The 27,828-nt window shown below is 44.8% G+C and overlaps 1 protein-coding gene across 1 annotated transcript in view; it reads right to left on the bottom strand.

Moving 5' to 3' along the window:
• Nucleotides 1-6,525: 6,525 nt before the first annotated feature.
• The window catches only part of GABRR2 (gamma-aminobutyric acid type A receptor subunit rho2), a 40,023-nt gene continuing 18,720 nt past the window's right edge, over nucleotides 6,526-27,828 (bottom strand). Inside the window, exons 3-9 of the mRNA XM_041763801.1 lie at nucleotides 18,772-18,839; nucleotides 16,367-16,590; nucleotides 15,521-15,603; nucleotides 15,182-15,322; nucleotides 10,947-11,099; nucleotides 9,709-9,905; nucleotides 6,526-6,837 (exon numbers count right to left, since the gene is read on the bottom strand). Of these exons, the coding sequence (XP_041619735.1) occupies nucleotides 6,526-6,837; nucleotides 9,709-9,905; nucleotides 10,947-11,099; nucleotides 15,182-15,322; nucleotides 15,521-15,603; nucleotides 16,367-16,590; nucleotides 18,772-18,839 (1,178 nt within the window). The remainder of the gene's footprint in view (nucleotides 6,838-9,708; nucleotides 9,906-10,946; nucleotides 11,100-15,181; nucleotides 15,323-15,520; nucleotides 15,604-16,366; nucleotides 16,591-18,771; nucleotides 18,840-27,828) is intronic.

Below are 27,828 nucleotides of genomic sequence, written 5' to 3'. Positions count from 1 at the left end.
AGCAGGTCATAACCCTCATGAGACAGGTGCCTTCTCCACACCCAGAGGAAAGGAGCACCCTTGTCCCCAAAGACGAAGGGCACAGAGAGGAATCTGGAGAAAGAGGCTAAGTCTCCCCACCCCCCAATTTACTACACTTACCTCATATCCCTTGTCCTATTATATTTTCCCATGACTCTTCACTCTTCATCAAATCTAGCACAAAAACACTCAGGTTTAGCCATTTCTTGAGGTCTTCATGTCTTTACAAAGGTTCAGTGCCATATGAAACTTGTATTAGATGAATATGTATACTCTTCTCCTGTTAATCTGTCTTCTTCACTTTCATTTTCAGACTCAGCCAAGGACCCTATGAGGGTCGAAGAAAACTTTTTCCTACCTACAACAGCACAGTTGGTGGAAACTCATAACACTTTGTTCTCGCCACCCTGAATAGCCGCATGTCCCATATGCCAGCTTCCAATCTCAAGGGCTACCTGCATGTCCTAGTAGACTCAAGTTTCTACCCAGGTGTAGGGATGACTCCATGCCCACATGTTTCAGCACAACTCAGACAGGTTTGAGTTTTCTTTCTACTCTTGCAACCCTATCTCTGTCCATCTAAGTAAGGAAATAAATTGCCTTTTCCTGAAAATATTATGGTAAATAATTATATCACATGAAGTCCACCTACCGAGATGTGTTGCATACAGTTATGGAAGGCAGCACACATTAGGGGGTATGTAGTAGGAGCAATCCTCCCCACCTCAGGTTTACATGAGAATTGAGTTGGGAACCATATATCCCACTCTTACCACGGTGCCAAGCACAGAGAATGCACTCAATACTTGGCCCTTTACACAATGACTGTTCCATCATCTGTTCTATCTTTTGTGATAGAGGCAATGGCCCTGCTGTCTCCTGGCAGTGCCCACCTCATGCATGTGGGGACAAAGGATGGCACAAGTCCTCAAGACTGTTGCTCGTCCACAGACCTGGTAACCAGGTTATAAACACTGTTTTCAGATCAGTCCCTTAAATTCCACTATAATAGTTTGGGGAACTAACCACTGAGACCACAACCCTCATCTAGGCCAGGTATGCCATCATGCTATTTTTAAATCTTCCAAGAAAATAAGAGTCTAAAATATTCTTTCCATAATAAATAGTAGTAACTCTCTGAGCATTTTCCCTTCTATCTACCTAAATCACTTATAGTTAAAAGAAGGGTCCCTCTTCTTTAACATCTACCTGTGGGCTTGATCCCACTGAGCCTCTGGCCTCCATCTTGCCATGTCTGTTCTTTACCCTTCTCAATTTTCTGGTTATTTTTGCCTCCAGCCATACCCTCCTCCATTCAAGAGTCTTCTTTCTTCCAGTATCTTTCTTTCAAAGATTTATTTATTTATTTATTTATTTATTTATTTATTTATTTATTCATGAGAGACAGAGAGAGAAAGGCAAAGGCACAGGCAGAGGGAGAGGGAGAGGGAGCAGTAGGCTCCATGCAGTGACCCTGACATGGGACTCGATCCCGGGTCTCCAGGATCACACCCTGGGCAGAAGGTGGCACTAAACCGTTGAGCACCCCGGCTGCCCTCCTTTCTTCCAGTTTCTATGACACAACAGTCTTCTGGTTCTCCTTCCTCCTTCTCTTCCCACCTAAATATATTGTCCTAAGCTTTTATCTGCAGACCTCCTCTCTTAAGCTTTGCTCCTGGAGTTCCATCCACTTGGAGAGCTTCTTTGAGCACATCTAGGAGGGAAGTCCCCAATCTTTACTTCCCCCCAGCTCCAAACCAATGTTTATAACTTTTCATTCACATCTCCACTTGTCTGCTGGGCTCAAACTCCTTATCCTCCACCCAGAGGAATAGCTCTTTCCCCTGGTTGCTCAGTCTCTGTTATGTCAGCACATAGACTGTGGCTCTCACCCATAACTGAACCTAACATGAACTTTCCCTGCTATTATTATCATTGTTTTTCTGCCTCATTGGTTTCCTCAAACTAGGCAGTTTTCCATTTTTTGAATTCCTGGTCTCCCTCCTGAAGATGTTTACAAAACGATTGAACCAAAATAAAATGTCTTTGAAGAGTTCTTTCTAAACTTACACATAACACAGAACTCTGATCATCTTCAACATGTGTGGCCCAGACCAGACCAGACCAATTTCTTCCTCAGATTTATCCTTTTTTCTTTTTCTTTTTTTTTTTTTTTTAAGATTTATTTATTTTAGATAGAGAAAGAGAGCATGAATAGGAGGGGCAGAGGAGAGGAAGAGTACAGAGCCCAAAGCAGGGCTTGATCTCACAACCCTGAGATTAAGACCTGAACTGAAACAAAGAGTCTGATGTTCAACCAACTGTGCCACCCAGGCTCCCCATCTTCCCCAGGTTTATTCTAAGTTGGAATGAACCTAAAAGGACCATTGATACCAGGATCATTGAACTAGGAGGATGAGAACCTGAGACTTTTGTACATTTAGTAGTGTATTTGCCCATGGTCTCATGAACACACCTCAGCTTTCCTTCTGCTCCCCACTTTTTCTACTTGTTGAAATTATATCTATCCGTTGCTCAAAATTTACCACAAATAGCATTTGTTCCTCAAATCCTAAGATCTCTCCCTCCTTTGAAACACACCTACTGCAGTGTAAGCTTCTTAATCACTAAAAGGTGTTTTTCATTCCTTTCTTTTTTTTTTTTTTTTTAAGATTTTATTTATTTGCTTGAGAAAGAGAGAGCATGAGCAGGGAGAGGAGCAGAGAGAGAAAGAGAAGACAGCCCAGCTTGGAGCCCGTTGACCCTGGGACCCTGAGATCATGACCTGAACCAAAGGCAAATGCTTAACTGATTGAGCCACCCAGGCACTCATCCCACTTATCTATCTGCCATCACCCTATCTCCATCCCAGGCACAAGACCCCAAAGATAAAAGCATAGTAACTGTTGGCTCCATGAAGCCAAAGAAGTATGTCCAATCACCAGCTTTTATACAATACCTATTTCTTTTATTCTAACATGCATATTTTTTCACAGTTTGACATTTGCAAAATCAGGATTCATTTTATAATCATCAGCATGCTATAATTTAATTAATGGGTACATCTCACACTGATAATACCTTAGATTCAGTGAAATAAAGTATCATTCAAGCCTCCCTGATAACAATTACGTTTACTCCTGTCTTCCTGCCTCTAGGGTGAATCATTTCATGTTCTCAACATATCCTTAGTTACTGTTTTCCACTCCTGCTATTGTCTCCTTCTTTACCTCCTTTAATTTTCTCGTTCCCTCAAGGAGAGTCAGCTATTTTACACTGCAATAAGGCAGTGCTGAATACACTGCACAGTAGTGTCACTGTATCATGGTCCCACGTGATAAAATGCTGTTTGCAATTGTAAATATGTTTATTCATACAATTAGCTGTATAAGCTAGTTAAAATCTCTCTCTCTTTTTAAGATTTTACTTATTTATTCACGAGAGATACAGAGAGAAAGAGAGGCAGAGACACAGGCAGAGGGAGAAGCAGGCTCCATGCAGGGAGCCTGATGTGGGACTTGATCCCGGGTCTCCAGGATCAGGCCCTGGGCTGAAGGTGGCGCTAAACCGCTGACCAACCTGGGCTGCCCATCTCTTTTTTTTTTTTTTTTTTTTTAAAGTGTGAAAGCTCCAGCATATTATATGAGCCTCAATTTATGAAGACAACGTAGTCAGAAGCACAGTAGTGTTGGAATTAAATAAGACAACTATAGCAATATGATATATTTAATGACAACATAATTATCATTTGAGCAGCATTGTGGTCTAGAAGAGTCTACTGAGAATAAAAATTTCTAAACAAGTCCAAATGCTCTGTATCATCCAATAATCCTTGTTTACACAGTTTTATCCTTCCTCTGTCCACAAGGCTGGAAAATCCAGTGGTTTGGGGCCAGAGAACTCCATGCAGGGGAAGCTTTCCTCTTTGGCACTGGCATGGGGGACCCCTAGTGCTGTGGAAAGTGTTGGTCTTTACTTCCTCTTCCCATAGCCTAGGATCCTGCCAAAACGGGGATGACTTGTCCCACAAACCCTATACTATGTAGCCCCAACCTGTCCTGCCTTTCTCATGTCTTTGCTTAGACCAACCTTTTCATCTACAATAGCACTATCTAATAGAATTTTCTGTGGTTGTGGAAATATTCTATATATCTGTACTATCCAATACAATAGCCACTAGCCACATGTGGCTATTGAACAAAGCACTTGAAATGTGGCCAGTGGAGTGGCAAGAACTGCACTTTTATTTTATTTTACTTAAATTTAAATAGATACATGGCTAGTGGCTACCATATTAGACAGCACAGATCTAACATGAGTTTTTCTTCCTTTTTTTTTTGATGGGGGGGAGGTGGGGAGAGAGAGTGGAGCAGGATAGAGGGAAAGGGAAAGAAAGAATCTCAAGCAGACTCCCCACTGAGCACAGAGCCTGATTCAGGGCTCCATCTCATGACCCTGAGTTCATGAGCTAAATGAAGAGTGGGATAGCATGTACTCTTCTACATGTGCATTTAGCATATAAAGCTTCTCGAAATCTCCAATCTTCAAGGGTCACCTCAGGGGCTGTTTTCTCCATTAGATCTAGTCTTTCCAGTGGAAATCATTCTTTCTTTCCTCAGAATTCCCATTATATTTTGAACCATACTTTGAACCACTTAACACTTTTTAACTTATAAATATTTGTATATCCTGGACATCCCAGTGCTGGGAAGATTAGGGTTAGGGTTGGTTTCATGAATCTATAATAGCAGCACAGCAACCAACATTACAATAAACAACTGAGGAAGATTGTTGCACAATCTGGTCTGAGGCCAGAGGAAATGGATGAGGGACTGACAAGAGGAAGGAGAGGAGAAGCTGGGATGCATAGGGCAGCTGTGTGGCAGTCGTGGTGAGGGAGGAGAGGATCAGGGATCTACAGGCCCCTGACTTTAAACTTCAGTAGGCTCTGGCACCCACCTGAGCTCTAATCCTCAGGAACTAAAAATCTCTGCCTGCCCCTGTGGAGCAGACGCCACAAGCCAGCACTCGCCTGACTTAAGTCAGGGTCATCCTCTCTTTTGCTGCACCATTTGGTCATCCTCTCTTTTGCTATACCATTTGTACACTCATGACCAAAGGACCAGATACCTAGACCCTGAGCAGGAAGGTGGAAAGGGTTGTAGGTAGGAAGAAAGAGCAGAACAACTTCTTTTATTAAGCAAGAAATCTGAACTGGGCATTCTTTCTCTACTTCCCAGAACAGCCCTCTGATTCCACATGCTGTAATTGAAAGAAGAGGTACCCTTCTCAAAATCGTGTTCTTTATATTTCCACAAATACTACTGATTAGAGGTTCACTTGAGTTAACTAGCAAAGATCTAAATTACGGATAAGAGAAATGGTTATTCACGATTTATTGTAGATTCCGTTAATCAGATTGCTTTCCTAACCTTAGCTTAGCCACATTAGAGAAAGTCACTACCTTGTGGAAGGGAGAAATCATTCCAAGGTGCAGGGCATTTCTGGTCAGGTAGAGTCTCAGGGGTGGGAACCAGGCTTGGACACAAGGATTATTAAGGACACCTGTCTGATAGGGGTGAAGCCCAGAAAGAGAAGTAGGCTGGAATATGGAACACATTTCCACAGCAGATCCATGGTTCCTTCTTCCCCAAGACCAAGTCCTTGGCCCTCTCCCCAGCACTAGACTTGTCCTGCGTGGCGATTCTAGGAGAGAAGTTTTTAAGCTGCCTTCACGAGGGTCTCATAGGAGAGTGGAGGTGCTTTCCTAGACAGACCTAGGAGTAAAAGCACCAGCAAACAGAACGGATCTGTGGGGTCAGTGGGGGTTGGAGGGAGGCAGAAGAGCAGCAGTACTGCCATATGTAGAATGAGTGCAGGCTTAGAGAAGTTCTCTGAGAGACCTCTATTTGTTCATTTCCACAGGACCAGGCACAGAGTGAGTACTCAATATTTAATGAGTGGTTGAATGGATTGCAAAATCATGCAAGTTGTCAGACTCACACAGGTCAAATCATTTCCTATCTGGGATAAGAGCTTTTTTTTCTTCCTAGGTAGGCACTTAATCTAGTTGCATGGGTTGCAGATTTTTTTATTCCTATTTTGAATCCTATTTTCCATCTCCTATCCAGAAAGCCCCTAGGCTTCCCTTTATTCTTCTGTGTCCCTTCAAAACTGAATCCTAAGCTTCACTAGGGTCTCAGATTATCTAGGAGGCATTCGAGTCATTTTTTATAGGGGGGGGCGGCTCTTGTGAACCGGTTTACACACAAGAACAGAAGAAGACAGTCCCAAAGAGGCGTGAAGTAGGACGCAGAACACAGCATTAATGAAGAGCAAACCCATGAGATAAGGTAAAGGGCAGCTGGAGGGCTCCCGGTGAGGGGGGCATTGCCATGGTGGTTCAGGAGCTGTTGCTCCATCTGGTGAGGGGGGCATGGTCGGCAGGTCCATGTGCAGACAGCTGGCCAGGCATGTCCTTTCCCAGTCATAGCCTCAGGACCCCTAGGAAAACACTGACCAATAAATTAAGTTGAAAAATATGTAGGAGGCAGGAAATATCAACCTGGAGTATTTGTCAATGGCGTGGGTGTTCTGGAAGATGCGAAGACCCATGTGGCCCCTCAGAAGCCCCTTCTTCCTGGAGGAGTTGGATTCATTGCTCAGAGCCAGGTGGACCACTATTTTGTCTTGTCTTTCTTCTTCTGTCAGAATATGGCTTCTTGGGTATCCAGCCAGACTGTTGGCCTCAGACTCACTGTAGCTTCCATCCAGCATCATGGTTCTCGAGTGAAGCATTCCACACATGCACGGGAACTGTGGGCAGCAAATGCAAGGAAGGTGTCAGGCATGTTTAGAGCTTGTGGAGGGGCAGAGGAGGTGCCTTGGGCCCAGAGCAAAGCCCCATGGCTACTCAAAACCACAGAAAGGCAGAACTAGAAGGATCTCCAGAGATCACTCAGTCCAGTGACTCTCTACATATAATTCTCTGAATATTAGAATCATCCAGGGAGCACTTTAAAATGGCCACATCCAGGTTGTACTCTAATTGATGTGAAGCTCCCCAGGTGATTGTACCACCTAGCCAGGGTCCAGAATCACCGACTTAGTCTGTTGCAGAGGGAAAAACTAAGACCCAGTGAGGCTACACAATTTTCCTGAGATTACACGGCTAGTGTTAGAGTCAGGACTTTAACCCCCCACATTCTGGGGGCACCTGAGTAACTCAGTTGGTTAAGCATCTTACTCTTGATTTTGGCTCAGGTCATGATCTCAGGGTTGTGGGCTTGAGCCCTGCATTGGGCTTCACGCTCAGCTTAGAGTCTGCTTGAGATTCTCTCTTCCTCTCCCTCTGCTCCTCCCCCTGCTCTCTTTCTCTCTCTCAAATAAATAAAGTCTTTTAAAAATATATTTTAAAGTAAATAAAATAAACCCACACATTCTGATTCCAGTTGTGGGTCTCCAACTCTTTGTGCATGAATCAAAAGATGATTAAGTAGGAGAGTATCCTTGCTTTAAAGAGTTACATTTAAGCATAAAACGTCATGGTACCTGCAATGCACTTTTAAATGGTTAACTGCATGGACAAAACTACATGTATATGGAGAAAGAGCTCACACAAAAATGGCAAAACGTTAGCAATGTTGAGTGTAGATGCAGAGTCTATGGATGTATATTATCCTATTTTTCAACTGTTTCTACAAGCATGAAAATGTTTATAAGAAATCATAAATTGGGGCAGCCCCAGTGGCACAGCGGTTTACCACTGCCTGCAGCCTGGGGTGCAATCCTGGAGACCCAGGATCGAGTCCCACGTTGGGCTCCCTGTATGGAGCCTGCTTCTCCCTCTGCCTGTGTCTCTGCCTCTCTCTCTCTGTGTGTGTGTCTTTCATGAATAAATAAATAAAATCTTAAAAAAAAAAGAAATTATAAGTTGGAAGGAAGGAAATGGCTTCACTTCTCCCCATAATTTGAGTCAGCAAAGAGTGGGCTTCCAGCTGACACTGGTTAATAATTCAAGGGCATGTACCTGTCAGGTGGAGGCATGTTATTTTTCTGACAGCTCCATACAGGAAAGTTCATTGGATTATAAATCAAAAGTGTTTAAATCCAGAAGTCCATTTGACAATGACCAATGTGCAGATTTATTGAAAATTTGAATGAGTACTCAAATGCTAAAGTAAAAAAGGTTTGAATAGAACTTTAAAAATAAATTCTTAAACAGTCTAGCTTAAATATGTATAATATATTTAAGTATAATCTGGGCATTGAAAGACTATTTTTGAAAAGGCAACACATCATCTTTTCCTAAAATTTAAAGCTCCCTTATGTCAAGTAGCTACCAGCCACCTAGATGTACATAAATGTGGGATTTTCATATCCCCTGATCTGTATACCTTCTAGGTGAATACCCATTTTGATTAGTACAATGATGACCAATGATTTGGCAACAAGTTGGCATTTTATTGTTTACTGTGATTAATAAGAGTCTGAATATGAATGGAATGGAGTCTCCCTCCCTGTCCAAAGGCCCACACACATTGCCTGAATTTCCCATTTGTATTCTATCTCATAACTAACGTAGGTTACTACACTGCAGTACAGTGTAGACAGCATAGTATTTCCAATGAGTCTGAAGGCTAAAGTTGTATGTAGCTGAATTTTCACTGGGTCAGAGCAGATAAATACAGGAGTTTTTAATTCTAGACCTCTCCCCTCATCTGGTCACAGGACCTGGAGGCACCTTCCCTAAACATGTTCATAGTAATAGTGATACTTTATGTCTGCCTAGAACCCCACAGTTTCAAAACAACTTTTGCATACGTTATCTCATGTGACCCTTACAACAACCCTGGGAGGAGGGGAGGGGAGGATTCCTCTATACCTTTTTACAGATGAGGGAACAGAGGCCCAGGGTAAGTGGCGCCTAAGAACCCAAGTCTTTGGGATCCCTGGGTGGCTCAACAGTTTGGCACCTGTCTTCAGTCCAGGGCATGATCCTGGAGTCCCAGGATAGAGTCCCACATTGGGCTCTTTGCATGGAGCCTGCTTCTCCCACTGCCTCTCTGTATCTCTCATGAATAAATAAAATTAAAAAAAAAAAAAACAAGTCCTCCTAGTCCCGGTCCAAAGACTTTCTGATTCCTTTTTTTTTTTTTTTTTAAGATTTTTATTTATTTATTCATGAGAGACAGAGAGAGAGAGAGAGAGAGAGAGGCAGAGACACAGGCAGAGGGAGAAGCAGGCTCCATGCAGGGAACCTGACATGGGACTCGATCCTGACACTCCAGGATCGCGCCCTGGGCCTAAGGCAGGTGCTAAACCACTGAGCCATCCAGGGATCCCCTCTTTTTTTTTTTTTTAAGATGTTATTTATTTATTTGAGAGAGTATAAGCAAGGGAGAGAGAGAGAGAGAGAGAGAGAGAGAAGCAGACTCCCCACTGAGCAGGGAGCCCAACGTGCACCTTATCCCAGGACCCCAAGATCATGACCTGAGCCCAAGGCCAACGCTTAACCCACTGAGCCCCCCAGGCTCCGGACTCTCTGCTTTCTGGGATGCTTGGTGGTTGAAGCTAGGACCCCTTCTGAAATAGACCCTCCTCCTTTTGGGCAGCCCTGGCTCCCTGCCCTTCTCATGCAACCAGTAGCCTGGGCTGCGGGCGGGAGATGAAGGACTCTGGTCTCGCCTTGTCCCGCAGCTTCCGCTCCTTGCGCTCCTGCACGGTGGTCAGGTAGTTGACGGCCGCGTACTCCAGCACCGAGAGGAACACGAACACGAAGCTGACCCACAGGTAGATGTCCACCGCCTTGATGTAGGAGACGCGGGGCATGGAGGCGTTCACGCCCGTGATGATGGTGGACATGGTCAGCACCGTGGTGATACCTGCAACGTGCAGCCGGGGCTCAGCCACCGAGAGGGTGCAGAACGGCCCCCACATTTCACCGAGTCACCGTTTTGCATTCTTCCTCCGTGTCGGAAACCCACGGAGGCCCCCCCCCTCCCCGGGCATGGTAACCTCCACGCGGCAGATCTGCTCCATGGGCAGCAGGAGGGTCCCTCAGGGTCAGCTCGCTGCTGGCCTCCTCTGCCTTGCAGCCCCCATCCTCACCGGGGGGCTGGCGGGGCCTGGTGTCTGTGGTGTGGCTGGCCGCCTCCTCAGTGCTTCACCCGGTCAGATGTGGAATTTGCAAGTGACCCGTCAGATGTGGAATTTGCAAGTGACCGGAGGACACCCCTAAAGGAAACTCCCCACCCCTGCAGGGAATGCCCTCCCTCCCTCTCCTCCCAACCACATGTATTAAGTCTCTGAACGCTGTGGAAATTCCTGGAAGCCTATCATGCTATCTTCTTCACTGTGCCTTGCTGGTAAAACCCTCACATTTCTTGGAGACCCAGCTGATTATGGCCAAATTGACCATGATGAGCTGGACACGTTCCCCCTGTTCCCCCTGGAGCTTCTGGTCTGTGGAGGCGGAAAACCACAAGTCCAGGGAGTACAGTCCTCCCCCTCCCCCAAATCCCCTATTACCCCCCCCCCCCTTCAGACTCCAAACAAGGCCGACACACAGAGTGTGTGTATTTACAGAGGGAGGTTTTGGTGTTTGTAGAATTGTCTTATTTATGAAAGTACTGAGCTCTAATCCTGCTGGTGGTGGAAGTCTATCCCCCAGACAGGCTTCATGTTTCTGAGATGATTCGAGCAAACCTGATTGATGTAGCTTTAGCTCCCTGTGGTTTTCCTAAAGTAGTGGAGGAAACAGCGTGGCATGTGAGTGGTGACGGCAACAAGTGGGAGGAACGTTTGCTCCTTTTGACTCTGACAGCCCATCAGTTAAGAACTCTGAATAATGGTTGTCCTTTTTCTCTTTATAGTGACCAGCTGAAACAATAACCACCCCACCGCACCTTATCACATGCTTTTACCCAGTGAAACTCTGGCAGGCACAGCTCTGCGGTCGATCCAGAAGGACACCCAGGACAGCATGACCATCAGGGTGGCAGGGAAGTAGGTTTGGAGGAGGAAGAAGAAGATGTGGCGTCGCAAGGTGAAGTTAATGTACAGACGGTTGTACCAGCCTGGGGGACACAGGAAGAAACCGGGGAGGTTCAGCTGGAGAGGCAAAAACAAACCCCGTCCCCAGGAGCCCTTCTTCCCCCTACCCCCCTACCCCAGATTGCTCTCATCTTGAGCAGAAAGTTAAAAGTTAATGATTAATAGACTTACATCTCCTATCTAAAATCTAAGCCCTCTCTCCTATAAATAAGTATCTTGCCAGTATCTAATGCCAGTATCTAATACATGTACTGTTTTTTTTTTAAGATTTTATTTTTATTTATTCATGGAAGATACAGAGAGAGAGAGGCAGAGACACAGGCAGAGGGAGAAGCAGGCTCCATGTAGGGAGCCTTATGTGGGACTCGATCCTGGGTCTCCAGGATTGCATTCTGGGCTGAAGGCGGCGCTAGACCGCTGAGCCACCCAGGCTGCCCTACAGTACTGTTTTATTCAATATTACCTAACTTCTCTTCCTCTAACATTTTGGGAGAAGGTAGAAAGAGAGATCTAGGTTTGGTTGTTTGTTTCGTATTTTTTTGTTTGTTTGTTTTTTTGTTTCGTATTTTTTATTTGCAAACCAAAACCATATTTCCTGAGGACTCACTGCTCAGGAGGCCCAGAAGTGGGACTGGGTTCTATTTCATTGAGGTCAGGGCAGCCTGGGTGGCTCAGCGGTTTAGTGCCGCCTTCAGCCCTGGAGTTCCAGGATCAAGTCCCACATCAGGCTCCGTGCATGGAGCCTACTTTTCCCTCTGCCTATGTCTCTGGCTCTCTCTGTGTGTCTCTCATGAATAAATAAATAAAATCTTTTTAAAAAATAGAATATATTTTGTTGAGGCCAGTACCACTGAGGCAGGAGCCAGCAGAGCCTGGGTCTTGCCACTGTTCTCTCTGTTGTAGATTGATCAGCTCAGTCGGTTTCCACATATATCATGAGATGGGTGGTTGTAAATAAGGTCTAAAATGATAAGGTCTCAAATCCACAAGGTCTATACCCAATCACTGGGATCAAAGATGGTGTCAAGGACAGTATAAATGTGAAAAAGTGGACTGCAACTGTGTGCACACACACACTCCACTCTCATCTCAGCCCTGCCTGGGATACTGGCTCAGTAGCTTGCAATGGGACCCAGAAATCTGCTTGTCAAACACACTCCCCTGTGGATATGGATGCAGGAGGACCTCAGGCTGTTCCCAGGAAAATGCTGCGCAGGTAACAAAGGCTACCTGGCTGGTGTAAAAAGTTACTGTGGAGTCAGGTTAAGGAAGGGTTGGATCAATAGGGAAAGGCTCAAACAATAGGATGGGTCCAGACAAGCTTGACCCATGGTTCCTGTGTAGGTTCCTCTGTTGTTTGAATGAGCTAGGTACTTTTAGTGGACTGGATAAATAGAAAGTGATCATCAGATGTGACAGAAATAACCTAATCATTTTTTCATCCCACAGCCTTTGTCCCATCATGTCAGCTTTATCTTACCTATGTAAATTGGCACCCATGAAGCAAATCACATTGTGCTTTAGGTTTGTACAGGGTCTTTCTGGAAGGGCTGAGCATTGCCTTAATTCTGTTAAGGATCGTTCCACCATCCTTTCCTTCTAAGAAAACCAGGGAGGGTTGCCTTGGAAACACTAAGAGGGAACCAGGAGCTTCACAAATGTATACTCTGTGTTCCAAACAGAGCACTCATGGGGAGCTCACAGCCCCTGTACCAACCCACTTGTTGGCACATAGTAAATAACGGGAGAGGAAGATGCGTTTTATTTATTTTTTTTTAATTTTTTAATTTATTTATGATAGTCACACACAGAGAGAGAGAGAGAGAGGCAGAGACACAGGCAGAGGGAGAAGCAGGCTCCATGCACCGGGAGCCCGACGTGGGACTCGATCCCGGGTCTCCAGGATTGCGCCCTGGGCCAAAGGCAGGCGCTAAACCTCTGCGCCACCCAGGGATCCCCCGGAAGATGCGTTTTAATCTGGACTCCAGAAAGGCTGGAATGGGGGACAAGACAAACAAACAAACTTCTATTTGAACACAGAAAACGTCTAATAGAAGTACACATAGTGACTAAGGCACGTTGGCCACTTACTAGTTGTGCAACTTCTATGGGCAACTTAACCCTTCTGAGTCTCAGTTTTCTCATCTGTAAATTGGGGACAATGATAATATCTACACCACAGGTTTGTTGGGTAGAAATTAGTTAATTCATATAAAGCACTCAAGACAGTGACACATAGTAAAAAGTTATATAGGACATTCTTAAAAATGGTTTTAGCAAGAGAGTGGATTTGAACTTGCCAAGAAGAGATGAGAAGAGAAAATTGTGTGGTAATACATACCACACATAGCAGAAAAGGAAGGGAAGAATGAGGATGAGCCCTATGGGCAGAAAGGGAAGGCACCTTGGGCTGTCCAGACACTAACTCCACCTTCTCTAAGACTCAGGCTTTTTCAGTGATTGATGCTGGGGACAAAGGGGGGGTGGGGGGCAGGTGAATAGGCAGATGGTGGCTATGCGGGGACAGACAGGAGCACAGAAGCTCCACATGGAAGGGCTGGGGTTTCTCAGCATATGGACAAGGGGTGATGAAGTGAAAAGTCCCTTAGAGTCCTGTAGCTACTGCAGAGCTGTCGTGGGGGTGAACTGTGTCCCTCAGAAAGATATGTTGAAGTCCTAACTCCCAGTTTCTGTTAACATGGCCTTATTTAGAAATTGGGTCTTGCACATGGAATCGAGAGGAGATGAGGTCATACTGGATTAGGGAGGGCCATAATCCAATGACTAATATCCTTACGGAAGAGGGAAATTTGGACACAGATCCACAGAAACAGCAGCATGTTAAGACACAGAGAGGGACATGGGGGGAATGCTACGTGACAACAGAGGATGGCACTGGAGCAATGCAGCACCCACCAGAAACTAAAAGCCTAAGGGAGAGCAGCCCCGGTGGTGCAGCAGTTTGGTGCCGCCTGAAGCCTGGGGTGTGATCCTGGAGGCCTGGGATCGAGTCCCACGTCGGGTTCCCTGCATGGAGCCTGCTTCTCCCTCTGCCTGTGTGTGTGTGTGTGTGTGTGTGTGTGTGTGTGTGTCTCATGAATAAATAAAATCTTTAAAAAAAAAAAAGAAAGAAAAAGAAAAAAGAAAGCCTAAGAGAGGAGCATGGCCCCCAGAACTGTGGGCAAATATATTCCTGTTGTTTCAGGGCCCCAGTTTAGATACTTTATTTTGACAGCCCTCAGAAGTGACTATAAGAGCTAAGTAATGGTGAAATTAGAGACAGATGGACAAGTGCAACCTCTCAAAACTTCAAACACAGCCCAGGGTCTGGGATGAGTTACACTAAACATTAAAAATAAATCTATAGCGCCTGGGTGACTCAGTCGGCTAGGTGTCCGACCTCTTTTTTTAAGATTTTATTTATTTATTCATGAGAGACACAGAAAGAGAGAGGCAGAGTCATAGGCAGAGGGAGAAGCAGGCTCCATGCAGGGAGCCTGATGTGGGACTCGATCCCGGGCCCCCAAGATCATGCCCTGAGCCAAAGGCAGACACTCAACTGCTGAGCCACCCAGGTGTCTCAAGTGTCCAACTCTTGCTTTCGGCTCAGGTCATGATCTCAGTGTCATGAGATCAAGCCCCATGTTGGGCTCTGCACTGGGTGTGGAGCCTACTTAAGACTCTCTCTCCCTCTGTGCCTCCCCTTCCCCCCTCTTAAGTAACTAACTAAATAAGTCAATAAATCTATACATCTAAATATAGGTAATAGATACATTTCCTCGAAAAGCTATCATCCGTATCATTAAGTCAAACAAATCAGATAACAGCATAGCACGTAAAACATGACCCCGCTTTACATAATTAAAGCAAGATGTTCACAAGGGTGTGTGCTAAACCCTTAGGAGTGGTTGCCTCTGGCCATCGGCTTTGAGAAGATGACAAAACTTTTTAAATTTCTGCGTCTAAGTGTTGCTTATGTTTTGTAGAACTATGCATTCCTTAGTAATACAGATTCATTCTCATTGGAAGGGGAAAAGTTTAAGGCTGGAGAATTCTAATGTATTTTCTCCCACATTCGCACCCGACCATGGCAAACATTAGCTACCAGTGCTGCTGTAGAAGGCCAGTCTGGAAGTGGTGTGAAATTTCTGAATCAGAAACTGGGACAAGGAGATCTTCTCATCAGTTTTCAAGGATTCGTCCCCATTCTTCCAATACAGCATCAGATCTTCATCTGTATATGCATCTTTGGGGAGAGGAAAATAAGTTAATTTGACTCCTTGGCTTCTGATGTGGCCGAAGCACCGGGGAAATCCTACACCAGCCTCGGAGTAAACAGGTCTTAACACTGGCAGGCAGTACTCAGCGTCACGGTTACTGAAGTGGCGCAGAGATTGGAGAGGGAACAAGGCAGAGATTTGTCATTAGGGACACTGATACTTACAGCTTTCCAGCTCCAAAGAGCAGGTCTGGGAGTCCAGAGGAAAGTGGCTGAAGTCCATGTTGCACATGGCGGTCACTGTAATCCTAGGCAACCCAAACAGGCATGTTGGCTTGTGCAGTGAGTTCTTGGCTCATGTGCCTGCCCCGAGTAAGAAGAACACCAACGACCAAGAGCAAATGCTTTCTCACGTCTAATTCAGAAGCTTGGAAACCCTGGTCGCTAAGTTGCAGGACCCTAACTTTCAAGTTCTGTCTTCTGCAGGACATGTCATCAGCGCTCTGCTGGGCCCCAGCTACTGTCAAGAGCCCATTCCTGCACTCTGCTCTGTGCCTGTGAGCAACCTCCCCACAAGATGCCTGGGAGGTTATGGCCACACCTCCCTACCCCACACCACACCAAGGCTATTAGCATCAAATTCTGGTGAACCCTACAAGCAGCCCAAGAAGATGTGGAATAAGCCTGTACAATCACTCATTGGCCCAGAAGCCAATCTGGAATAACACTCAATAAACAGTAGGTCTTGTTGCCTTTTTAAATCTTTATTATCAATAAACTAGAATGATAGGCTCTCAGGGGTGGAAGGGACATAGAATGTCATTGACTCTCAACTCACTCAGGTCTTACAAGTCTCCTAACCTGAGCTTAAGATCGCCGATGACTGGGAAGTCACTGGCTACTAGGGTGACCATTTCATCTTCAGAGACTTCTAACAGCTATCAGAAGGCTCATCGCATCCATATAGCCCTCAGGCCCAACCACAATGACAAACTCTTCAGGGCCAAAGAGACTGACCATACGTATTAGAATGGCATTGGACAAAGAGCCAGTGACCCCATGGACAGTTACCTCATGCTGTATAGCACATGCCCATCCGGAAACACCCTCAGCATGATGTTATCAGTGGTGGTGTCATGAGTGAATGACCTTTTGGAGTGAACAAAGAAGACGTCGGGGACCCAGATCTTCTTTACCAGCCGACCATCGAAGGTCATGCTCTTGTTGCTCGTGCTGGGAAAGGCCAGCCTCTCATCCTTCCAGTAATGCCGCAGGTACAGGGTCATGGTGAAGTCCTGTGGGAGCCCGAGGTGACACCAAACACAAGTGCTTAGAAAGCTTCCTTTCGGGATCCCTGGGTGGCGCAGCGGTTTGGCGCCTGCCTTTGGCCCAGGGCGCGATCCTGCAGACCCAGGATCGAATCCCACATCGGGCTCCCGGTGCATGGAGCCTGCTTCTCCCTCTACCTGTGTCTCTGCCTCTCTCTCTCTCTGTGTGACTATCATAAATAAAAAAAAAAAATTAAAAAAAAAATTAAAAAAAAAAAAAAGGGAAGCTTCCTTTCTGGTGGCTCTATCGGTTAAGCATCCGACTCTTGATTGCAGCTCAGGTCATGATCTCAGGATCGTGAATCGAGCCCCATATCAGGGTCCATGCTGGGCATGGGGGCCTGCTTGGGATTCTCTCTCTCCTTCTCCCTCTGCCCCTCCCACCCAGCTCTTGCCCATGCGTGCTCTCTCTCTCTCTTTCTCTCTCTCTCTCAGTCTCCAAAATAAATAAATAGGGACGCCTGGGTGGCTCAGTGGTTGAGCATCTGCCTTCGGCTCAGGGAGTGATCCTGGGGTCCTAGGATCGAGTCCCGCATCAGGCTCCCTGCGGGGAGCTTGCTTCTCCCTCTGCCTAGGTCTCTGCCTCTCTCTCTCTCTGTCTCTCAGGAATAAATAAATAAATAAATAAATCTTTAATTTAAAAAAAATAAAGCTTCCTTTCCTACAATCAACCCATCATTAACCCACGTAACAGACGCCTCAGGCTCAGCCTCCAGTGACAGGGCTGCAGCACCTACAGGAGGGTGGCCGCTGCCGCAGGGGTGCTGCTACAATAGGAAAGGGCCTGGCGCATTGTTGCTGCGCATCATGAGGTGGGAGCCCGGGACGGGGAGCAGCCCATCCTTCAGGCTTTGCGAATGAAACCTACAGGGGTGAGGCAGCCAGCAAGGGGGCCAGCAGGGCAGGATTTCCCAGGAGTCCTGCTCTCTCCCCTAGACTCAGGCACACAGTGCTCCTTTCCTGTTGGCCAAGCATGCAGTTTCAGGTTGGTGGACGCTGGGAGAAACCTGCATGGTCAAATGTCCTATTTAAAAGAGTTTCTGTCATTGATCTTGGAGAATCTTTGTGGGCAGAATTGTGCCCTGCGTGCCATTGAATCCCCAGGCCCTACCTGGCAAGGCACACAGTGGGTGCTCAATAAATATTTGCAGGATAGAAAAATGCAGGGTGGGGGTGGGAATGAATGGATAAAGGTATGTGCAGCTGCAGATCCACTATCATTTCAGCCTGAAAGTTCTTTCTGTTAAACCGTGTCTCCTCGCCTGCAGGGCTGCTGCCTTAAACCAAGAGCCTGGCACCCCCGCCGCAGTGGAAGATGCAAGTACTAAGTTACAAGTGCAGATAAGTCAATAAGGGCCCCAAGCATCCCCCTCGGGAGCGAGGATGGAAAGATGCCTGGTGGCAGTGGTCTCAGAGCATAGTGGTGCCCACTTCTGCTTTACCAGCACACCTAGAACTCACTGTCCTGCAGGCTCAGTGGGGAGGGGAGCACTCCCACCCTCCCCCTCTCCATCCTCACCCCTTCCTCAGTTTGTGCTCTACTGTTTTATTTTGTGTTTATAAACCTCCTGTTTCTTCTGCCTCAAGGGGCCCTTGCCCCACTCTTGCTCTGGCCCTCCCCACGATGTCTCCTTCTTATCTATCCTTCAGGTCTCAATTGAAACAAGGCGTCTTTAAGAGCCTTCCCTTACTGCCTGATCTTGGTGGACACTGCCAAGGAAGGCGTAGGGAAGCAATGCTCAGGTGGGCATTAGCAAGCAGAGAACTGCAGAATTTCTGTCTGAAAATGACCCCCTCCTGTGCTCCTCCAAGTGTGGTTCATCTCCCCAGTCCCATCACCTGAGGAGTGTGTTCAAAGTGTAAGGTGCTGGGCCTCACTCCCAGAGACTGGTCCAGGACATCTCCGGTGGGGCCCAGGAATCTCCATGTAACCAACTCCCCCAGTTACTTTTACCCATCAGGTTGAGAACCCCTGCTTCAGGTTTCACTGCACCTGAGCCAACTTCCAAGTCCTAGTTTTACCCCCTGCTGCCCTGGCTCTGCCCACCAGGCATAGCCTGCACCTGCACGGCCACCCCAGCCACAGGCTCTCACAGACCCTTAACCTCAGGACCCCGAATTTGAAGCCCTGCCAAGGGCGCTGCGCACCATGTCCACCTCCGAGATGCTGTCCAGGCTCTCCACCTGCACGTCCACGCCCACTGGGATAGCAGGGCCTGCAGAAGAGCAAAGACAGCTGAGGAAGGCACATTCCTATCTACCAATGGGTCCGCAGCCACACACCCCTCCTGGGGATAGCCTGACCAGAGTAGAGTGAAGCAGGGGTTCCAATTCTATGAGGGCTTTCTTGCTACATCCTGACATGATGAGTGCCTGATCTTTCTTCCTGAGGGCGGAGATCATGTCTGACTTGTGTGTCTTTCCTGGACCAAGGTGAATGTTTAATCCATGCTTGTGGGATGAATCGATGAGCTGGATTACTTTCTACATCCCAGGGCTGTCACTCTAGGGTAGAGGGAATAATGTTCGTGTGTGTGTGTGTGTGTGTGTGTTTTAAAGATTTTATTTATTTATTCATGAGAGAGAGAGAGAGAGGCAGAGACACAGGTAGAAGGAGAAGCAGGCTCCATGCAGGGAGCCCTATGTGGGACTTGATTCCAGGACCGCAGGATCACGCCCTGAGTTGAAGGCAGGCACTCAACTGCTGAGCCACCCAGGCATCCCATGTTCTAGTGTTTGAATAGGGACCCTAGTTAATTGTCCTCCAAAAAGGGCAGATGAGGCCTAAGAACCTCAGATCCAGGCTTGGGACACCAGCCTGCCCAGGGCCAGATTCATTTGGTCACTCAACCTATACCTATAGAGTACCTAACAGATAACTGGGATCCTGCCCTCTAGAAGCCTCACAGTCTTGTGTGAGATAGATCACAGCCAAAGCAATTTACACATTCAATGCAATCCCTATTGAAATACCATGGACTTTTTTTTAGAGATTTGGAACAAATAATCATAAGATTTGTGTGGAATCAGAAAAGACCCCGAATAGCCAGGAGAATATTGAAAAGGAAAACTAGAGCTGGGGACATCACAATGCCAGATTTCAAGTTGTACTATGAAGATGTTATCATCAAGACAGTGTGGTACTGGCACAAAAACAGTCACATAGATCAATGGAACAGAAAAGAGAATTCAGAAATGGGCCCTCAACTCTATGGTCAATTAGTATTTGACAAAGTAGGAAAGACTAACCACTGGAAAAAGGACAGTCTCTTCAATAATTGGTTCTGGGAAAATTGGACAGCCATGTGCAGAAGAATGAAACTAGACCATTCTCTTATGCCATACACAAAGATAAACTCAAAATGGATGAAAAATCTAAATGTGAGACAAGAATCCACCAAAATCCTAGAGGAGAACGCAGGCAACACCCGTTTTGAACTTGGCCACAGCAACTTCTTGCAAGATACATCTATGAAGGCAAGGGAAACAAAAGCAAAAATGAATTATTGGGACTTCATCAAGATCAAAAGCTTCTGCACAGCAAAAGAAACAGTCAACAAAACTAAAAGTCAACCTACAGAATGGGAGAAGATATTTGCAAATGACCTATCAGATAAAGGGCTAGTTTCCAAAATCTATAAAGAACTTATTAAACTCAACACCCAAGAAACAAACAATCCAATCATGAAATGGGCAAAAGACATGAACAGAAATCTCACAGAGGAAGACATAGACATGGCCAACGAGCACATGAGAAAATGCTCCGCATCACTGGCCATCAGGGAAATACAAACCAAAACCACAATGAGATACCACCTCACACCAGTGAGAATGGGGAAAATTAACAAGACAGGAAACCACAAATGTTGGAGAGGATGTGGAGAAAGGGGAACCCTCTTGCACTGTTGGTGGGAATGTGAACTGATGCAGCCACTCTGGAAAACTCTGTGGAGGTTCCTCAAAGAGTTTAAAATAGACCTGCCCTGCGACCCAGCAATTGCACTGCTGGGGATTTACCCCAAAGATACAGATGCAGTGAAACACTGGGACATCTGCACCCCGATGTTTATAGCAGCAATGTCCACAATAGCCAAACTGTGGAAGGAGCCTCGGTGTCCATCAAAAGATGAATGGATAAAGAAGAATTGGTTTATGTATACAATGGAATATTACTCAGCCATTAGAAACGACGAATACCCACCATTTGCTTCAACATGGATGGAACTTAGGGTATTATGCTGAGTGAAGTAAGTCAGTCGGAGAAGGACAAACATTATATGGTCTCATTCATTTGGGAAATATAAAAAATAGTTAAAGGGATTATAGGGGAAAGGAGAGAAAATGAATGGGAAAAATCAGAGAGGGTAACAAAACATGAGAGACACCTAACTGGGAAACGAACAAGCGGTAGTAGAAGGGGAGGTGGGCAGGGGGTTGGGGTGACTGGGTGATGGACACTGAGGGGGGCACTTGACGGGATGAGCACTGGGTGTTATACTATATGTTGGCAAATAAAACTCCAATAAAAAAATATACAAAAAATAAAATAAATAAAGATCACAGCCAAAGACAATACTACACAAGATTTTTAAATCCTTTCAGGACATGTCAGAAGAAAAGTAGAAGAGTACATAGCACAGGAGTTTGACACTCAAATCCATCTGGCTCATGGCAAAATTTCCAAAACCAGGTTTAGCTGTGGATTTATCTGTGGCTATTGTTCTATTTCTTGGGCTGGTTGATGGTTACATTCACTTTGTGATAACTTAACAGGCTGTCCGCTCACAATTTGTGTACTTTCTATATGTATGTTATACTTCCATAGAATATTTTTTAGATTTTAACATATATTTTAAATTTATTTAGTCATCAGAGACAGAGAGAGAGAGAGAGAGAAGCAGAAACATAGGCAGAGGGAGAAGCTAGCTCCCCGAGGGGAGCCCGATGAGGTACTCCATCCCGGATTCTGGGATCACGCCCTGAGTCAAAGGCAGATGCTCAACCACTGAGCCACCCAGGCATCCCTAGGTTTTTAAACCTAAAATGGGGAAAACGAAAATCAAAAATGTGTTTGTCAAGCGTATTAACAAATGCTATTATACTCACAGACCAAAAAAAGTGTGTGTATATATATATATATACCTCTGAGAGTCAAGTGGGAGCTGAGCTAGGTTTCCTGGGGAGAGGGTATTGTCTAGAGGCCAGCCCTGCTGCTCCTGGAACCTCTGAGTGCAGGGAGTACAGGACCAGGGCATGCTGACCCACTGTTTCCTCATCCTGTGGCCCCTAAGCCAGAGATATTAAAATGGTTCAGCGTCTAGGCTGTTAACTGGGGTAGCCCTGCCTCTCATGGAGGTGTGCTGTACTTGCTCCCTCACTTTCTTTCTCTAAAGTGCCACGCTATCTGCTACACCCAGTTCTTCCAGGAGCTAAATGGAAGAAACAATATAGCCATCAACCTCTTTGGACCTCCCTCCTAGAGGCCCAGTTTTCAGATAATGGGCCCAGTGTTTGAATAGGAGCTGGTTTTGGCAAAGGACACATTCAAGATAAAGCATATCAGCTTGCTTGGAATCTGGAACGGTGTCTCTCTGTTCTCAGGGCCTGCCCTGCTCTCCACAGCTCCAGCTGCCCTTCGCAGAGAAATTTGATAATACCTGTAAGGGTGGCGTCAGTGCTCTGGAAGGTAGTGCTCACGTGGGAGTGCAGGTCAAGTTCTCAGGAGATCTGGATTGTTGGAGGTAAACAGTCTGGGTGTTCAGGAGGCTCTAAAGCTGCATTCCAGGGGACTCACCTCAAGTTTGAACAGAAGCAACACCCTGTTCTCCTTAGTCTAAGTGCAGTGGAGTTGATCTCTGTCCTTGACCTGCCCACTGCCCAGGGCGAATGCTTCCAGGCTCTCCTAAACTCTATTTTGTGGCCCTTCTTGACCTGATTTTGGGAGAAAGTCTTCCAAAGTACTGGTCTTTCTCCTCCTTCCTTGAACAATTTTATATTTTGAGTGGGACTGGGTTCCATAGGGTATTAGAAAGAAAATGGTCTCGTTAAACTAAGTAGGCATTCCTGCCTTGGCCTCGTCACACTGCTGTGGTTTTCCTGCTTTGAGAGAGGGATCTGGTAAACCAAATAGAAATCACTGGTGGAATTTCAGGCAGTATAGCCAATGAGGTGACAAATTCAAGGCAGGATATGGAGATACATGTGTAGCCAAGGATTTTCTTGGTTCCTAGCCTTTCTATCGTTATTTGTCCTCACATGGTCCTAAAAAGTACACATGAGGAATTTATCCATTTTTGAAGTTGAGATATCCCACTTCTTCCTCACTGACTCCAAGAATGAAAGTGAGACAGAATTTTCAGAGAAACTAAAACAGAAAATTGGACATGTGTCCTGCCCTAAATGAAGATATTTCTCAAGTTGAAGGCATGTGATCCCAGAGGTAAAGCTGGAGATGCAAGAATGAGGAGAGAAAACAAAAATGGAAAACGTACACAAAATTGTAAGTAAACATTGGCTATATAAAACAATATTAATAATATACTGGGGAGATGAGAAAACGAAACAGAAATCCAAGCAAAAATAGCATTTGAATGAGGAGGGATATAAATAAAGTGAAAGTGTTGTGAGGTCTTCATACTGTCTGGGAGAGAAATAAAAGTAGCTAATTAACATACTAGTCTGATAAGCCAAGAGTTCATGTTGTTTTCTGGGGAACCACTGAAAAATAGCAAGAGTACATATGTTCAGAACTAAAATAGGAAACCCTAAATAAGAATAACCAAAAGTAGCCAATCCATAGGAAAACAAGTAAGGAAAGAGAAAAAGAAAGAACATAGAATTGGTTGGACAACAAAAAAGAAATAGTAAGTAGAATGACAGATTTATTTATTTATTTATTTATTTATTTATTTATTTATTTAGATGACAGATTTAAAACCACATTTGGATCTACTTATCCTGGGAGAATTTGCTAACTCAGGAAGGCAACTGAGAAGCTGAAGGATGCTTTTGATGGTTTTGGGAAGCCTCAGGTCTTGGATTAGAGACCAGGGCCCATCAAGTGGTCTAGCTCCAGCTTAGGATCCCTAAGAGCATATCCTAGCAGTGAAGGTACCATGTGCAGTTCAGCTTCAAACCAGGTCAGTCCCTACAAGTGGGTTAAAGTTATCTGGAGTGGTAGTGGCCTCAGGCAGCCCCAGGTATTAGTGCTACCAGGTACCTGGTAGAAATAAATGGAAACAAACAGAAATCCTCTCTGGAGGAAGATAACACCATCCGAGGTCTCCATTTATTTCTAGTAAAAATATTGTAAATATAACATATAGTTCATAATAAAAAAAATAGCCAGGCACACAAGAAAGTAAGACATACAATAACCATCAGAAAAAATAGAAAATAGGAACAAGGGGCTTTCGACATTGAAATAGCATAAACTTTAAAATATCTTTGTGTACTAAGTGCAAAGAGATTAAAAAATTAAGATTGAGAATTTCTGCATAAAACTCTAAACTATAAAAACAGAATCGGGCCCCTAGGTAGCACAGTCAGTTAAGTGGCCAACTCTTGGTTTCTGCTCATGTCACGCACTCAGGGTTATGAGATCAAGCTCCACATGAGACTGATGCTCAGTGCAGAGTCTGCTTAGGTTTCTCTCTCTCTCTCCCTCAGTCCCTACCCCCCCAACTCTCTCTCTCTCTTCCTCTCAAATAAATAAAAAATCCTAAAAATAGAATCAATCAATATAATTTTCCACATTAACAGAAAAGCCTTTACTAAAATCAGTGTCCATTTATGATTTTTTTAAAGCGCACAAGAATAGAAGGGAACTTCCTTAATTTGAAAAATGATAGCTACCAAAAATAGCTACAGTAAATACCATATTTGTTTATTTTTAAGGATTTTATTTATTTATTTATTTGAGAGAGAGCATGAGTGGGGGTGGGAAGCAGAGCAAGAGAGACAAGCAGACTCTGCGCTGAGTGCAGAGTCCAACACAGGGCTCAGTCTCACTACCATGAGATCATGACCTGAGCCAAAATCAAGAGTTGGACGCCTAACCAACTGAGCCACCCAGGTGCCCAAGTAAATACCATATTTAATGGTAAAGTGCTGAAAGATTTCCTTTAATATTAAGAATGCCTGTAAATGTCACTTCTATTCAATATTGTTTTGAAAGGACTAGATAGTACAATAAGGAAAGAAATGAGAAAAACTTATGACAACTGGAAAAAAGAAACAAAATTACTATTATTTGTATAAGATTGGGTATATACTTTTTTAATTTGCAGATAAACTATTAGAATTAATTAGGGATTTTAATAAAGATGTTGAATACAGAGTCAGGATACAAAAGTCAAAGTTACAAAAGGAAATTTTTTCCAAAATGCCTTTAATGATAGCATCAAAAATACCTAGGAGGGGCACCTGGGTGACTCAGTTGGTAAAGCATCTGCCTTTGGTTCAGGTCATGATCCCAGGGTCTTGGGTAGAGCCTCACATCCAGCTCCCCACTCAGCAAGGTGGGGGTCTGCTTTTCCCTCTTCCCCTGCCCCTTTCCCAGTTTGTACATGTTCTCTTTCTTTCTCACTCTCTCTCTCCCAAATAAATAAATAAAATCTTTAAAAAAAAAAACCCTATGAATAAGTACCTAAAATAAATCTAACAAAAAATATGGATGTTCTCTATGAAGTAAACTATGAAATATTATTGAAAGAAATTAAAGATCTAAATAAATTGGAAAATAAATCATTTCCTGTATTGGAAGTTTCAACATTATGAAAATATTAATTATCCCATATTGATAGATAGACTCAATGCAATTCTAATCAAGATCTCATTAAGTTTTCTTATGGAACTTGAAAAAATGATTATCAGGAAATTCAAAGCAGTGCATTTTGAAGAAAAACAGTGTGAGGAGATGTGCTGTACCAGATATCAAGATTTATTATAGAACTACAGTAAACAAGAAGTGAAGGACTAGCATAAAAATGAACAAACTGACAAATGGAACAGAGTAGAAAGTAACAGAAACAGACACACACACTTAAGGACATTGACTTATTATAAAGATATCACTATAGATCATTGGAGAAGGAATAGTATCCTTAATAACCAATGTTGGAACAATGGCTGATACATATGCAAATCACACAATATGCAAAGTAACTCCAAATGGATTATAGATCCAAATGTGAAAAGTAAAACAATATGCTCCAGATGTTAATAGAGGGGAAGGCATTCTTACCTCAGGGGAGCAATATCAGGACACAAAAAACACTAACCATAAGAAAAGATCAGATCAGATCAATAGATTTACATTGAAATTGAGATTACCTAGCAAAACAAATATTTAGTGTTAGAAGTCAGGATAATGGGACAGCTGGGTGGCTCAGTTGGTTGAGTGTCTGCCTTTGGCTCAGGTCATGATCCCAGGGTCCTGGGATGGTATCTCACATAGGACTCCCTGCTCAGTAGAGAGAGTCTGCTTCTCCCTCTCCCTCAGTGCCTCCTCCCTGCTCCCTGCTCATTCTCTCTCTCTCAAATAAATAAATAAAATCTTAAAGAAAAGAAGAAGTCAGGAAAATGGTTGCCCATGATGGAAGGATAATGACAGGGAGAGGAGACTTCTGGAAATACTTGATCTAGGTGCTCATTAATGAAAGTGTTCAATTTGTAATAATTTACTAAGCTGTACACTTACGATTTGTGTATATTTTCTGCATACATGTTACCATTCAATAAAAAATTTTTCATTGAGGGGCACCTGGGTGGCTCAGTCGGTGAAGCGTCTACCTTCAGCTCAGGTCATGATCTCAGCCCCTGAGTTGGGATCGAGCCCCTGAGCTGGGCTCCCCTGATCACAGGGAGTCTGCTTCTCCCTTTCCCCCTGCCACTCTCCCTGCTTATGCTCTCTCTCTCTCTGTCAAATAAATAAATAAAATCTTAAAAACATTTTTCCATTGAAGAAATCAAGAACTCCTATTTATCAAAAAACACCACTGGCAAAGAGCTCATATGCTGAATATATAAATAATTCCCAGAAGTCCCATTAAGAAAAAGTCAGACAACCCAATACAAAAACAGGCATGAGACTTGAATAAGCATTTAAAAAAAGAGGAAATAAATAATAGTCATATAAAATAGACATAACTCCATTTGAAACACAGCAAGCTATAACTACTCTATCTAGTCAAATTGACCAGAGTCTCAGCTTAAACCCTGCTTTTTTTCTAGGAGGATTCCCCCAACTGCCTAATTGAGGTTGTCGAAACCCAGGGTCCTGTTCTTTTCCTACCAGAACGCTCATCCACTCCCCACCCCCGCAAGCACTGGGGAGGAGGGTTGTCTTTCTACTATGTCAGCCTCCAAAATCTGCACTCTAGAAAGCTTCAGAGACACCGACACCCCCACACATTAGAGTTGGGTGGGGCAGTTAGCATATCAATAGACAACAAGACCTGTGGATAATGGCTAAGGTTTCCCCGGAAGTGTGGAAGAAGAGCAAGGGGTGGGGGGATGTTGCAGGCCCTCTGGTCCCACAGGGTGGAGAAGAAAGTGTTCATTTATCAACTCCGGTTAAGGAAGCAGGTCCCACTCCCATCTTCTCCAACCAGTTTATCAGTGGGTTGAGGAACCGCTGCTGCAGGAATGATTAAGATCAGGAAGTGATAAGCCCAAGAAAGCCACCTTGCCCTCCGGAGCACCAAAAGACCGAACAGGCTCCAGGGCAGGATAGAGGGCCATTTCTTTGTCCCTCTGGTCCCCCACCTGGCCTTGCATTCCCTCCTTTGCTTTCTCTAGGTACTCTTCATGCCACATCCCAGCAGCCCCGAACTGCTTGGCTCCTGTCTGTGTTTTGTCATTCTCTACAAATGTCCTCACGTGGAGATCATCTGTGCAAGGCAGGCAGGGGTAGTTATCCTGAGCTTCAGGGAGCCCCTAGGGACAGGTGCAGGATTCTATGAACCTCCTGACATTGTATATAAAAGTGTGTGGGGGGGGGGGCACATGACAGAGAGATTATCATTATTCTGAGAAACAAGTAGATTTTCAAAGGACTCAATGCTTCAACAAAGTAAAAAAAAACAAACCCATTGTATTAGATAGCCAGGAGCTGAGTTTTGGCTTCAACATTTACTAGCAGCGTGACCTTGGGCAAACATAATTTCTCTGTGCCTCAATTTCCTTATCTGTAAAGTAGGTATA

The sequence above is a fragment of the Vulpes lagopus genome, chromosome 1 (assembly GCF_018345385.1).
Source record: "Vulpes lagopus strain Blue_001 chromosome 1, ASM1834538v1, whole genome shotgun sequence".
NCBI lineage: Eukaryota > Metazoa > Chordata > Mammalia > Carnivora > Canidae > Vulpes > Vulpes lagopus.
Note: the sequence above shows the minus strand (reverse complement) of the source record. Positions and strands in the feature narration are given on the sequence as shown.